Source organism: Canis lupus, chromosome 15 (genome assembly GCF_011100685.1).
Source record: "Canis lupus familiaris isolate Mischka breed German Shepherd chromosome 15, alternate assembly UU_Cfam_GSD_1.0, whole genome shotgun sequence".
Lineage (NCBI taxonomy): Eukaryota > Metazoa > Chordata > Mammalia > Carnivora > Canidae > Canis > Canis lupus.
In genome coordinates, this window is record NC_049236.1 from 7,136,329 (window position 1) to 7,151,495 (window position 15,167).

The 15,167-nt window shown below is 60.5% G+C and overlaps 1 protein-coding gene across 4 annotated transcripts in view; it reads left to right on the forward strand.

Annotated features, from left to right (window-relative positions):
* The window catches only part of DLGAP3 (DLG associated protein 3), a 61,184-nt gene that overhangs the window by 11,124 nt on the left and 34,893 nt on the right, over positions 1 to 15,167 (forward strand). For all 4 annotated transcript variants that reach the window (XM_038557971.1, XM_038557970.1, XM_038557969.1 and 1 more), the window contains 2 exons: positions 9,948 to 10,030; positions 11,293 to 12,450. In XM_038557971.1, the coding sequence (XP_038413899.1) occupies positions 11,344 to 12,450 (1,107 nt within the window). In that variant the 5' untranslated portion in view covers positions 9,948 to 10,030; positions 11,293 to 11,343. The remainder of the gene's footprint in view (positions 1 to 9,947; positions 10,031 to 11,292; positions 12,451 to 15,167) is intronic.

The window sequence follows — 15,167 nt, forward strand, 5'->3', positions numbered from 1 at the left end:
GATGTGGGTGCCTGCGTGATGTGGGGCGCACAGGTGTATTTGTTGTGTGGGGTAAGCACGTGAGTGAGCGGGTATGTGAGGTCTGTACCTGTGCAGCCTCCGTGTGGACAAGCATCACTGTCCGTTGGGTAAAAGTGCAGAAGTATGTGACCCCTTGTGGGAACAAGTTAGCGTGTATCTGTGCACATTATGTGCTGGTGACTATGTACACGACGAGTGCCATGCGAGTCGTGCTGGGTGATCTGCATGGCTTTGTAATCTGACTTTGGATGAGCACATATGTTAAGCTGTGAATAAGCGGCCTCGGCAACATGTGCCTGTGTTCGAGGGAGGGATGGCGGGGATGGAGGCTTTCTCAGGCCGAGTGATGAGTCAGGGCACACTGGGGGTCCCCCTGGGGGCCTCGTCAAACCGCTTCGGTCAGAGAGCCGGGCTCCTTGGGGCCTGCTTGGCCTTGGTCTCTCAGTGGTGGAGAATGTTGGGTGCGGACTCAGACCAGATGCCAGTCCCTCTTCCGCCACGTCTGTGACCTTGGCCGCTTTTCGTCATGTTTCTAAGCCTCACTTCCCCATCTGTAAAACGGAAGTAAAAATGCTAGCTTCCGCAGAGGCCAGTTCGCGAGGGCTGCGTGGAGAAGTGCGTCCGAAGCGCCGGACACGATGACTTTTTAGTTGCGGGCATTCCGAGCGCCGGACCATGGACTCCAGAGTTGCAGGGCACCAGAGGTGGTGTGTGTGACACGTGTCAAGCGCTTGAATCCACTCTATAGCGTCTCCCAGAGCAGCCCTGCAACCTCCGCCTCCGTGCCTCGCCGGGTCCTCAGGGAACCCCCCACCCTGGAGCAGCTGCGGCTGCTGGGCCCTTCTGGCACAGCCACCGGCAGGCATTTCCCTCCTGCCTTCTTCTTGTCTCCTCTACAACCTGTGCCCCAGCTGAGGGGTACGAGCTCTCGATGGCTCAGTCACTGATCCTGAGCGTATTGAGCACCTACTGTATGCCGGGTCTGTCCATACTGAGACAGATCAGATGCATCTGGTTTTCCTGGAGCTTACAGCCTGCAAGCAAACGTTCGCTCTACTGTGCTGAAGTGTGGGACCTAAGAGGAGGTCGCAATGGCTGGGGCTGATGGGGAGGGCGCTCATGGGGAAGTTTTCTTGGGAGGACGGAGGCCTGCACTGCATCAGAGGTGAAGCTGGGAGGACAGGCCTTCCCTCTGGAAGGATCTCCTCTCCCCATGCTGTCTGCCCCTGTGGCCGTGGCTCCTGCTAAGCCCAGAAATCCAGAGAGGAGAGCAGAGGCTGAGGTAACCCAGAGGCTGGGAAGGGTGGGAGGTGTTACCCCCTAAACCTGGCACCCTGCCTACCAGCCAGGCTCCATGGGGCCCCGTGGACTAGCCCTGTGCATGACCTCCCTGCAGGAGAGGCCCAGAGGAGGAGACGGGCCCCAATGTGGACAGCTCCCGTCTACAAGTTCACACAGGTTGCTTACAGGACAAGGTGCTAACCCGGGGGGCCGACCTAAATTCTGGACTCCATCGGACATCTGGGCCACAGGGCCTGGGCTGGCTGAGAAGCTGCTGCCCAGTGGACCCTCGCCACGGGCTTGGGATCCTCCCTGTTGTTCTCTCATGTCTCTAGCAGGATGAAGTCTGGAGGCCAGAGCCCCAGCGGCCCAAATGTCATCAAACACATACAAGTGAAGGGCGCTGAAGTCAGGAGAAGCCAGTGTATGCAGGGAGACCTGTGTGTCAGTTGCCTTGGATAGATCAACTTCTTTTGTCGTTGCGATGGCCTTAGGAGGTTTATTCTCCCCATTTTACAGATGAGCAAATTGAGAATCAGACAGATGGAGCAGTTTTCCAGGGTCATCGGGTGGGCTGTGATATAATAGTTGGAAGCAGATGCCTGTCTTCTCAATACCCAGCAGTAAGGTCCCCGGGCCTTCCCTTCCAGATCCCGACCGAAGAGAGGCACCATCCCTGGCTGGAGGGACTGGTGGGGCCTGCAAATCAAGGCCTCTGGTTGTCTCAGATGCCACCATCTTTGGCCACCAGGGCTGCTCTGCTAGTTTTAGCAGCTCGAGGTGCAGGAGGCCTCCAGAAGCAGCTCGGGCACACCAAGTCCTGGGTGAAACGTGAAACAAATGAATTTTCAGAGCACCTGTTTCTGATCCCAGTCCAAATGAGGCATGGCTCAGCCTCTGCCCAAGGCCCTTGGAGAGACCCTCTTGGAGGCCCTGCTTCCAGGCCTCACACATTCTAGTGGTCCCTCCACCCATTCTCAGTGGCATTGATGGACCTTTTCCCTGCTTAATTCTTAATCCTTATGACGTCATGATGAGAAAGGAACTATTCTTGAGAAAGGAACTATTTGGAAGTTGAGGAAACTGAACTCAAGAGAGACTACGAAGGGCCTTCCTTCGGCCCCGTGTCCAGTAAATGGTGGGCCTGGGACGTGAACCCAAATAGTTTAACTCCAGACCCACAGTCTCTCTTATCAGCGCCCTTGACCAGGGTCCCTGAGAGTCTGGTCTTGGGAATCCTGCCCCGTGGCGAGTGGGCAGGGATGGCTTCCCCATGAGGCTTCTGTGAGGCCTTCGGGAGGGGGGACACGTCGAGGCAGGAGAGCCTGAGAATGGGTTCGCTCGGCAGGCCGGGAAGAGCAGGCCGAAGCCGGCGGCGGCCGCAGTTAAGAGGCGCGGGGGGCGGGGGGTGATGGCTGAGCTGAGCCTCACGGGGCCTTCGGCAGCCCTGGAGGAGGAGGAGGAGGCCTGACTTCTGCTCCCGGGGCCTCTCGGCTGATGGTGCCAGCCGGGGAGAGGAGCTGGGCCCAGGGAGCAGGAGTGAAGAGACCTGCGTGGGGCTGGTGGCAGACTCCGAACCCTGAGAGTCCCTCCTCAGAGCCTCAGTCCTCCCTGCAATGTGGGGAGGCCATCTCCCCGCTCTTTCTTCTTCTGTCCCCTGAACGCCTTCCTCGAACCGTGCCAAGGGGGCGCATCTGGAGGGACCCACATGCCTCTGGCAAAGAGCCGTCCAGACCTGCCCAGTTGAGACGGGCTAGAGGAGTATGAGAGCAGGGCTGGGCTTGGAGGCTGGATGTCTAATACCAAATCCTTCAAGGGCTCGCTAAAGCCTGTAGAGGGAAAGGACTAGAGGTCCCTTCTATGCCCTGCTGGGCACAAGAGAAGAGTGGGTGAAGGTGGCAAGTGAGGACTTTCATTCTTATAAATAGATACATATTTTTAAAGATTTATTTACATATTTACTTTAAAGAGGGGGGCATGCATAGGGGGGCAGAGGCAGAGGCAGAGGGAGAACATCCCCCAAGCAGACTCCCCACTGAGTGCAGAGCCTGACATGGGCCTCGAGCCCATGACCCTAAGATCATGACCTGAGCTGAAATTGAGAGTCGCCCACTTAACTGGCCGAGCCCCCCAGGGGCCCCCAGATGGGTATCGTTTTGAGCGCCTGTAATACCAGGCGTTGTTTGCGACACTCAGAATCCCGCAGCACCTGAGACAGACACGGTCCGCGTCCTGCTGGGGCTTATGTCCTCCTATGGGGAGACATACTATAAACATGTAATAGAGAAAGAAAATAATTTCAAAGGGCAATAAGTGCGGGGAAGACAATGAAGCAGGGTGATGGAGAGCATGCCTGGGGGGTGGGGCTCAACTCCAGCTGGTGAGTGGTCAGGGAAGGCCTCTCTGAGCCGAGACCTGCAAGATGAGGCAGAGGAAGCCATGGGAATATCTGGGGCAGAGCGTTCCAGCAGAGAGAACATCAAGTGCAAAGCCCCCTGAGGTGGGATTTTCAAAGAGATTATAGGTAGTGTGGGTTATTCACAGACTGAGCACTGTCCAACGGGTCAGGAGATGGATTTAGACTTGGCTCTGTCTAAATGTCTCGAGTATTTTGGAGCAGTAAGCCCATTTTCTGTAAAATTCCTACCCTAACCGTCCCCCCCACCCCCAAGAAGAGCTGATTAAATTAAGTAATAAAGGCTAACGAGAAAGACCCCGCGCCTCCCTCCTTCTATTCTGTTTTCTTGGGGCAGTGAGGGTAGGAGGAGGTTTTTCTCTGGGGTCCTGAGGGGCCGGGGCTGGGCACGAGGCACACGGAGTCGTCCGCGACAGGGCTGGTGGTGAGGTAGAGAGAAGCAAGGGACAAGGACGCCAGCCCAGCCCCTAGGATCCTACAAAGGCAGCATGGCCAAGCCAGTGGGATGGGCCCGGGGCCCGGGTAGCCCTGGATGCGGGGTCCCTGGGTGCAGGGTCAGGCCGGGGAAGAGCGCCCATCCCTGAGCAGAGCAATGTGGGCTGCAGGCCGTGGGCCCCGGGAAGGCACCCTGCGCTGACCCGTTTACACGAGTGGACACACCCCCGCCCCCGTGCACAGGCTGCTGTCAGGATGGGGGGCGTGGAGGCCAGGGCGAGACCCCGAGGCAGGGTCTTGGCTCCTCTGGTGGTCCTGGGGAAACAGGCAGGCTGGGTGGGCAACGCCCGAGCTCTGGGGGCCCGGGAGCAGGCCCGGCTCACCCGCAGGACGAGATCCAGGCCTCACTCGCGGCAAGTTGCGCCGTGTTGGACCTGGCGTGGGGGCGATCTCAGAGGTTCCAGGGTGTGGGGCGAGATGGGGCTGATCCCCGGCAAGGGGGCAACCGTACCCCTGGGCTGCCACCTGGACCACTGTGGCCAGCCCGCCGCTCTCCCAGCCGGCTTCATGAGGAAGGCATGACTCGGTTTGTATTTGCTTTTTGAAATCTCTGTCTTTGCTTTGCCCAGGGTCGCTCTGCGCCAACCTCTGACATGGAGGCCTTTGCTGTCAAGCGCACCTGGCCCCCTGGTGCCCGGGTGTGGACGGTCTAGACGAAGGCCTGCTTTTGTCCGCAGCAGAATAGCTTCTGTCCGCAGCAGAATAGCTTCTGTCCATGGGCTCGGAGAGATTAAGGGACCCAGCCGAGGTCGCCCTGTAAACCATTGGAGGAAGTCAAGAGAAGAGAAAGGAAGAGCGTGCAGATGACGAGGGCTACTTTAAGTGCTCCCAAGTGCCGGCTGTGCCACCGAGGGCTTTGTGGCCTGCACCTTGCGGGCGGCACACGTCGATCCCTTTCTGGCGACCCCGATAGCTCTGCCGTCTCGCAGGCGGGAGCGTGGGCGCGGAGGGCGAGGCAGGGCCCGGGCCACAGCCTGGGCGCGGGCAGGCCCCGGGAGAGCCAAGGAGGCGCGGCTCTGGCCTCCGCAGCCCTGCCCCCTGCCTCCACGGTCCATCCTTTTTCTGGAAGGTAATTGCTTGGGGCAGGGACAGCCTCCCGGCAGAGCGCACAGCTGCACTCCCAGTGAGCTTTGTAGCGACAACCCCGCCAGGCTGGCGGCCCCCGGCAAGTTCCGGTTTAAGGGACTAATTGCCGGATTGTGTAGTTGGTGCTAAATCGGGTAATTTCTTGGTGACGGCATGCGTGCCAGTTCCTCCATCCCCAGGTGGGCTGGAGCCGCATCGGGGGACCTGTCACTGCGGCGCCCCTGGGCCCTCCAGCCCCACGCGTGGGCCAGCACAGGCCGCTGCGAGGGCGGCCACTCTCGGGGCCCTGGGGGCAGACGGGTGACGGGGGTGGTGGTGGGGCGGTGATGGGGTGCAGTGGGCGGGCGGTGGCACCGGTGCCTGGGGTTGCCGCGGGGCTTCCCGGAGCTTCCTCTCTTCTGCACTCCTGTGACCTTGGACCTGGGCGACCGGGGCGCTTGCTGCTGGGAAGGCGCAGCCTCTTGGCTCTGGCGATGGGTGGCTGTGAGCAGGCTGCTGTCTGTCTGTCTTTTCCTCTTTGGCCCACTGCACTTTCATCCCTGTGTTGGCCTCCGCACGGCGTGGGGGGAAAGGCGGCCTCTGTGGGCTGGCGGCGGGGGCCGCAGGGAAGCCAAGGCTGCGGGCTTGACAAGGTCCGGCTTGGCCGCCCGATCTGTGACCTGGCGTGGGTCAATTGGCCTCTCTCAGCCTCAGTTTCTCTTTCTGTGAAATGGAAGCGGGGGCCCACGTCTGTCCCTTGGGATCGTTGAGGGAGGTACGTAAGGTGTAAGCGGAAGGCTCCCGTTCACCCCACGAACGCCTGCTGAGCACCGGGCGTTGACCTGGGGCTGCGAAGGTGACCTAGGGCCATGGGAAGGTGACCTGGGGCCGTGGGAAGGCGACCTGGGGCCGCGGGAAGGCGACCTGGGGCTGCGGGAAGGCGACCTGGGGCTGCAGGAAGGTGACCTGGGGCTGCGGGAAGGCGACCTGGGGCTGCAGGAAGGCACCCCCAAGGTGCACGAAACCCCTGCACCTGCCCGGAGCCCAGGTCCCAGTGGGGCTGCGGCCTGTCTCCTGCTCACAACCTGAAAACGGCAGCGGCTGAGGGCGGTGCAGGTCCTGGCGCCTCGAGAGCAAACAGCAGGGAGATCTGACCTAGTCGGGAGGCCGGGGAAGGCCGCCGAGGAAGCAGCAGCGAGGCTGAGATCTGAAGGGTGTGTGGGAGTTGACAAGGCAGAGGAGGACGAGGGAAGGCTTTCTGGACGACCAGGGGGATCGGCCCCGACGGGAGGGATCCCGGGGCTGCGGGAGGACTGGCCTGGTCGGAGCCGAGGGAGTGCGGAGGAGCGTGCATGAGGGGTCGCTTGGAAATGTTGGCGGGCTGGGCCCTGCAGGCCGTGGGGGACATGGGGGCCGCGGGGCCATGGGGGCCGCGGGAGACGTGGGGACGGTCATGGCGTTTCATCTGAACAACGGCAGTAAAACCAGTGAGGAGTTTTAAGCAGAGAGGTGACCCGATCCGATGTCCGTCTCCACTTGACCATTTGGATTGGAAGGGAAGGGGCAGGAGAGGAAGCCGGGGGACTAGTTAGGAGCTGGCAGGACAGGGGTGCTGAGTTAGTTGGACTAGTTCGCAGTGCTCTCTGCCTGCAAATCCGGCCAATCTGGCTGACCATGGTTTCAAGGCAGAGATGTTGATTCCTTACCAACAGTTAGGCCTGGAGGAAGGCAGCCGCTCCTGTTGGTTCCTTGGATTCCAGGACTTGAGTTTCTGGGATTCTCTAGGCCTTTCTGTCATGCTAACAAGACCCCGGCCTTCGCTCCGGGCATCATGACTGCGTTCAGGCCCAGAAGAAAGGGGGGGAAGGATGGTACCAGCAGGCCCCACCCCTTTTATCACAAAGGCAAAGGATTTCCCAGAAACTATCGGATGTTTGGGTATCATTAGCCAGGAGTGAATCGTGTGGCCTCCGGTTGCAGGGGCTGCTGGGACAGGGAAAGGACACGGAGGCCGAGGCTGAGCTGGTCAGCCGGCAATGATTTGGTGGCTGTGGAAGTAAGCGGGCAGGTCTATGCCGAGGAAGCAAAATCCACAGGACCTGGTGATGGATGGAGTTATGAGTCCCCTCCCTGCTTGTGTTGCCTCCCTGTTGATTAGTGATGGGGCAATGGCGGGAGACCGTGATGGTAAAACACACCGTACGGGGGGGGGGGGGGGGGGGGGGGGGAGCCTGGATGATCCAATCTACATCAAGGAAGTCTTTTCTTTAGGAAACCCGTAAACTGCGTTGTTGCCTCCCCTCCGTGCTCTGTATTTTAGTTTCACCGTGGTTTAGTATTTGGACGTCGGGGATTTTGGAAATCCAAAATAAGGCTTCATATGAGGGGATTATATTGTGTGATCTTGGAGAGTCTGTGAAATGGCTCCATATGCGTTTTATCATTTGATATTCAGATCCTGGGAGATGGAGGAGCAGCAGGCATCAGGTCACTTGCCTGGTGTCACACACCTTCTGGTCTCAGAAGCTGTGCTTTTCCCACTAGACGATGCTGCCCCATAGGACGCGGGCAAGGGAGGCGAGGATAGCTTGTCTGGAGAGCATCAGTCACAGAGGCCTGGCTCCCCTGAGACTGGCTCTGGGAGAACATGGATTGATGCTAAAGAGACTGAAGTTGGAGGATTCCCCGGGTGGCTCAGCGGTTGAGCATCTGCCTTCAGCTCAGGGCGTGACCCCCGGGTCCCAGGATCGAGTCCCAGGTCGGGCTCCCTGCATGGAGCCTGCTTCTCCCTCTGCCTGGGTCTCTGCCTCTCTCTCTCTCTGTGTCTCTCATGAATAAATAAGTAAAATCTTAAAAGAGACAGAGATTGAAGTTTGATAAGATCTCGATGGAGGCTCAGAGGCTTGGCAGCAGCCCCCGGTGTCAGGCAGGGCTGAGGGTGGGGGGAGCTGGGGAATGAATATCCACCCTTGGGAAGCTCGGCGTGATGGGACCACAAACAAAGCCAATGAGACGGGCTGGGCTTCTGCCGAAGTGGACTGTTGTGCTGCGAGTCCTGATCATGGTCCTGCCTGGGGCGAGGAGACGAGGACTGTGATGAGGATGAAGGCCCGGGCTATCAAAAGTTCTCTCCAGAGCAGTGAGGTGCTTCCAAGAGCTTTTCCAGCAACTGCTTGTGAGGCCATGTGGGTCTGAAGTACCCCCTGGTGCCCCAGAGAAGGGCAGTGGAGGAGAAGACTTGTTGCCCAAAGCCAAGCAGTTGAGATCCATGAGGTCACCCCAGGCTCCCTTCAGGCAAGATAAGCAGCCGCGTCTTCCGTCCGGGCCACCAGGTGGGCCGGGGGCTGGACATGTCTCCGTCTCCTCTATGGAAGGTTTCCAGGAGACTCCACAGCTCTCTTCATCGTCTCGCGTAGCTCAGGGCCAGGAAGTTCTTCCTGAGGTCTGACCGTGTCTCTTGCGCCGCTATCAATCATGCTGGCCAAGCTGGCTCTTCTCTGGACGTCGCTGTGTCCAATAATGGCTTCATCAGTCTCCCAGTCACGGCTGCTGCAAACTTCAGAGTCGTCTTCCTTCCTGACTCTCTCTCCCCCACCTCGTCCCAGAATCGGCCAAGCCCTGCGTGTCTGCCGGAACTTTCACAGCCCCCCTCCCGCCCCCCCGAATTCCTTCCTTGCCCACCTCTTGTGCCTTTATGTTTCCCGTTTCCTGCCCTCTGGGAATTTGGTCTCCCCACCACCTCGTCTCGGGACACGCAGCCCTCGTTCTCTGTCCCCAGCACAGTCTTCCCCGGGAAGTCCTCCTCAGCTCCCTCTATTGGATCCGGTCTGGTCTTCATCCGAACCAGCGTGGCATTGAGTCCAGTCATTTATTCATCTACCTGGTGAAACTTGAAGGAGGACCTGCTCGGCACAAAGCCCCGAGTTAGGTGTTGGGAGATCCAGGGACACGTAGGATACGGTTCCTTCTTGCGCTGTAGCTGGGGAGACACGGACTGAACCTATTTCAGTGCCGCATTATGGTTTCTTTCACCGGGGAACCAAGGCTGCGGGGAAACCCCGATAGGGAGGCATAACCCGGAATAAGAGTCCGGAAAGTCACGGAGGGAAGGTGAGGCTCCATGAGAGTAAGTGGTGGTCGAGGGAAAGAGCTGAGGGCAGTGGATGGAAGGAGATTCTAGGAGGAGGTACAACTTGTGCAAAAATACAGGGACCTGAAATGACCCTGCCACGTAGGATTGTCCCCTTGTTGGACTGGAAGCCTCTCGACGACAGAGGCCATACTCGGATCACTTCTATACACGTCTTGCTCAGTCTGGCTTATGGTAGCTGCTCAACAAATTCTGTGGAGTGGATTCGTATTTGAGGGCGATGGGGCGGGGGAACCCAAACGCGATGGGAGGGGAAAAAACCCAAACACGCAGTGGCTCAGCACCATGGACAGATCACAGAGACACCTGCGCTTGGAGGTAGTCCAACCCGTCAGCTCATTTGCATGTATTTGCATAATGAAGCCAACTTCATTTCCCTGGGCGTCCAAAGGCTGCGCATCATGGGGGACCCAATCAGTCCTGGCGCGGGGGTCGACTGGGAAGGGAAGCTGTCCAGGCCTGAGGCTGGGCCTCCGAGGACTCAGACCACTGCTCACCACGCTTTTCTCTTCCATGTAGGAGCCAGTGATCCTGAGCCTTCTGGAGCTTCCGTTCTGTCTGGTGGTGGGGATCCTGACACCAAGGATGGGAAACCCTGGATGGTGAGTGGTAGGAGTCTGGGACATGGGGCGCGGCTCGAGGTTCTGAAACATCAGCCTGGACGCGGCGTGAAGCAGTGGGTATGGAGAGGTGGTGCTGGGGAGCGAGGGAGGACAGGTGTCCGAGGTGCTGCTGTCTGGAGTCTTCGAGGCTGTCATCCCCTCCTGGTCAGCAGATGGCTCCAGAGCCTGGTCTGGGATGAGGGAGGGCGCCGTCTGCCAGTTCCTCAGTCCCTGTCCCCCCTGCTGACACCCCCTCCTGCTGTAGCTCCTGTCCTGGCAGCTCTGCAGTCCTGATCGGAGGCAGTTCTTGCTGAGAGCTGACCTCTCTGTCCTGTAGCCTTGGCAAGCCTGGGATGGGGGCCAGGGACACCGGTTCCAGCGCTCGCTCTCCATTACCTCCCTGCCCAGCCCGCCCTCTGTCCCTGGGAGGAGGAACTCCTGCATTCCCATCTCAGTTTAGGATTTAGACGCTGCCTTTTGCAGCCAGCGTCCCTCCTCTGCATGGTTTCTCCTCCCTGTGTGACTCCTCAACAGTGGGATGAGGGTGCGGTGGGGATAAAAGGCAAAAGGGGAACACTTGGAAGCCAGAAGAGGAAGTGGCAGTCATCTCGGGTTATTCCTTCCTGTCTCAGCCCTGGAGTGGGTGGGCGGGGGGGGGGGGGGGGGGGGGGGGGGATGGTGGGCGGGAGGAGAGTGAGCCTGCTGCCAGATGGAAGGAACTGGGTGCGGAAAGCAGGGGAGGGGGCGGCTATGTCCGTGTGGGTCCAGCGCTCTGTTTGGTTACCGCTCCCGGAGGCCGTGACCCTGAGGCCTGCCCCACACAGCGGTGGATGTGGGTAGGACCGGGGCACAGGTGTGGCCTTGGGTCAGTGCGCCTAAAGCCAGCTTGTTAAAAGGTAGTTCACCGAATGACCGGTTTCTCTGAATATCTATTTTTGTGTCTGCTCGGGTATCCTTTTATTTTCGGTGACCTAAGGATTCTTCCAAATCCGCTCGGCTGAGGGCATTTAGTCTCGTGAACAAGTGTTTATGAAAACGTGCAGCATTTGACGGGCGATGGCATTATCTTGCACCCTTGTGAGTGCCGTCACCTAGTATGACCGTTGTAAGGGATTTCAAGCTCATTCGGGGGAAAGATAGTACAATCAATCACAATAAGTCGATGTGCGTCACCTGCAGGGACACGAGAATGCCTGATAATTGAGAGTTTTGGGTGAAGTGGCCTGTTCCACCTGAATCCTTTTTTCTCCTTCTTTTCCCAGGAGGTTCCTGGGGCCTGGCCCCCAGCACCATGAAGTACCCTTGCTGAGGCCATGAGGGGTTACCATGGCGACCGCGGTAGCCATCCCCGCCCAGCCCGCTTTGCCGACCAGCAGCATATGGACGTGGGCCCAGCTGCCAGGGCCCCGTACCTGCTGGGCTCTGGGGAGGCCTTCTCCACCGAGCCCCGCTTCTGTGCCCCAAGAGCTGGCCTGGGACACCTTTCTCCTGAAGGGCCCCTGAGCCTGAGTGAGGGGCCATCAGTAGGCCCCGAGGGAGGGCCAGGGGGGGCCGGGGTTGGGGGAGGCAGCAGCACCTTCCCCAGGATGTACCCTGGCCAGGGCCCCTTCGACACCTGTGAAGACTGTGTGGGCCACCCCCAGGGCAAGGGTGCCCCCCGCCTGCCGTCCACACTCCTGGACCAGTTCGAAAAGCAGTTGCCGGTTCAACAGGATGGCTTCCACACGCTTCCATACCAGCGAGGTCCGGCGGGGGCCGGGCCAGGGTCAGGGCCCGCGTCTGGCGCCACCCCGGAGGCCCGCAGCGAGAGCCCCAGCCGCATCCGGCACCTGGTTCACTCCGTGCAGAAGCTCTTCGCCAAGTCCCACTCTTTGGAGGCCCCAGGGAAGCGGGACTACAACGGGCCCAAGGCCGAGGGAAGAGGTGGCTCCGCGGGAGACAGCTACCCTGGCCTGGGCTCCGGAGGCCCGCACGCCTCCCACCACCACCATCACCACCACCACCACCACCACCACCAGTCCAGGCACGGCAAGAGGAGCAAGAGCAAGGACCGCAAGGGGGACGGGCGGCACCAGTCCAAGGCCGCTGGCTGGTGGAGCTCCGATGACAACTTGGACAGCGATAGTGGCTTCCTGGCGGGTGGGCGGCCCCCTGGGGAGCCTGGTGGTCCCTTCTGCCTGGAGGCTCCAGACGGGTCCTACCGGGACTTGAGCTTCAAGGGGCGCTCGGGCGGGTCAGAAGGCCGCTGCCTTGCCTGCACTGGCATGTCCATGTCACTGGATGGACAATCGGTCAAGCGAAGTGCCTGGCACACCATGATGGTCAGCCAGGGCCGGGACGGATACCCCGGGGCCGGGCCGGGCAAGGGGCTCCTGGGTCCGGAGGCCAAGGCCAAAGCCAGGACTTATCACTATCTGCAGGTGAGGCTTTGGTGGGCCCGGGGAGCGGGGTCCTTGACCCTCATCGGTGCTGTCGCCCAGGGAGCTCTCAGAAGGGCTGGCTGGGAGTCACTTGTCCCTGCAATGGAGACCTGGAGGCAGGGAGGTCGTGCCCTGCCTCCCTGCCTCCCTGCGAGCCCCTTCGGGGATCTCAGTTTCCCCATTTCTGACATTGGTGTCAGTGCGGAGAAGACTTCCCTTCGACCTGTTTGGACAAGCTGTGCTGAGCCTCTGTCTTAGGGGCTTGGAGGCAGAATGAGGTCGAGGGTGGGCCGCGGGCAGGACGGCGCGGCCCTCGGGATTGGAGGTCACAGTCGGAAAGCAGTTCTCTCGCCCCCAGGCCTTCTCCAGGCCTCTTTTCTGCTCAGATCTGGGTGGTCCAGATACTGAGTAGAAGGTCAGTTATTTCCAGAATGTGCCTCTGCTGGGTCTGTCGTCCCGGGGTGCCTGCGGCAGAGGACTCCACGAGGCCGAGGCCGTGGGAGAGCCCGGGGAGCCTGTCCTGGGGGTTTTCCTGGGTTGGGGACACGCTGACGTCTGAGCCCCAGATACGACCCAAGGGCAGGGTGTCTTGGGAGCGGATGGTGCAGGTGACGGCTGGCATGATGTCCCCGTCCTGTCTCGCCACTTGCATGGTCTCTGCAGCTGAGGCGAAGGGCTCTGATCCATTCTGCTTGTGGGGTCCTTATCCATCCCGCACCGTCCCCTCTCTGTCTTCCTCCCGAGGTGAGGTCAGGGCTCTTCCCATTGTCAACCTTCCTCTTCTCTGTTCAGGCCCCTCTCCTGTACTCCTTGGCTGGCTTCATTTTTTTTTCTTTTTTAAGTTTTATTTATTTAGGTCATGTCTACACCCAATATGGGCTCCAACTCATGACCCTGAGACCAAGAGTCTCACGCTCTTCTGACTGAGCCAGCCAGTTGCCCCCACCACGACCCCCCACCCCATCCCGCTTGCTCTCTTAAGGCCTCGCATAGGTTTAGGAGGAAAAGTCAATACAAGTTCTGGAAGTCCAGCAGACTTGGAGTTTCCCCCCAAACCCACATTCCACATATTTCATCCGCGGTCGTTCACTGGGGGCACATTTCCGGGGGGAGCCCCGGATACAAAGGTAGAGACACAGGTGCGGCTTGCGAAGCGATTAGACTGGGAAGCAAGTAGGATAGAGCGGCGAGGCCGGGCTGGAGAAGGCCAGGCACCTCGGGAGCATGGAAGAGGCACGTCACCCCCTGGGGTGGTGGCTGGGGGCTGCTCAGGGCCAGGCTCAGGGCCGGGGACTCCTGAGCTGAATTCCCTCCCACGGAGCTGGAGTCGGTCGCGTGCAGCAGCCGATTAAGGGTCCCCCAGGAAGAGGCCGCAGCCGTTCGGGGTACAGAGCATTGACCTTGAGCCGTTCGGGGTACAGAGCGTGGTTTGAGGGTCCCTGGCCTTGCCGGTAAGTTCTTCACGCAGCGGGGCTCTCCTGGGTGGAGAACTTGCGAGAGCCCAAGGGAGAAAAAAATCGGGCCGCGTGAGAGCTGGAAGGGGTGGCCGGGGGGCTAGGGAAGGTTGGAGACTCTGGGCTGGCCTCGGGTGTGCCCCCTTGCTGGGGAGGCAGAGGTTCTCGGCGCCGGGAGCTGAGGGTCCCGCAGGAAGGGCCGAGGGGGGATGGCGGACCCCGCTGGGGCCTGGCTGTCCCTGGGGCCTCGCTGCCAGCCGCTGCTCCAGGCCGCCCTGACCTCTCTGGGGGCTCCCTTTTTAACATGCGCCTCACAGTGTCCTGCAGAGGAGCGAGGAGCCGCAGTGGCTGTGGAGGGGGAGCCCTGCAGTGGCGGAGCCGCCTGGCTGTCCCTGTCCCATGTGCGCTCTGCGCCTGGGGCTCCTCTCCTCGGGCGGCGGCAAGGGAGGGAGGATCCCTTGGGGCCTGGGGCTCCGGGTGTCCTAGGACGGCGGAGTGGGAGCCCATGGGGGCAGGGACCAGCACACCGCAGGGACCTTGCACGAACACAGAGGCAGCCGGCCCCTTCAGACCAGGTGCCTCCGTGGGCTCCTTAACCCTTTTGCTGGACCCCAGTGCTCCCTCCACCCTCTTCTGAACCCCTCCTGTCCGCTGGAGTCCTTGTTCCTTTGCAGACTCTAGTCCGTCCCCGTGTTTCCATCCTGTGGCTGAGCTCCGGCTCCCTCCCTGAGCCCTGCCCCTCCCTGCGGGTTCCTTCCGTCCTGGGACCCCATCCCATGCCTGGGACTTTGTTAGGATCCTGACATCCGTCCCCTCTGCTAGCCTCACCCCCAGAGTCCGTGTCCCTCCCTGAACCCTGTGCTCCCCCCGAGTCCCGACCCCTGTCACCGCCGCACCCCATTCCACGTGTTCCTTACGACGGCTGTTTGCAGTCTTCCCTGCCGCCCCGGCCCTCTCCCCCATGCCTCCGTTTATACCTCATGCCTCCTAGTGGAGTCAGCGGCTCCCTCGCCTTCCTGTCAGCCCACCCACAGACTCCTCTGGGTCTCCCCCCCCCCCAACCCCCGGGCCCTCCCTTCTTGGCTCAGAGGAAAGGCCGAGGCCACTCATCCCGGGCTGACTCCTGCAGCAGGGCTTGAGCCAACCTCCCCAGGGCCCCCTCCACCCCGGGACTGACTGTCCCCCATCACCGCCCCCTCCCCATTTAAACACTATCTTTGTCTACTGGCTCTTTCTCTTACCCTGGAAACCTGCCCGGATCTC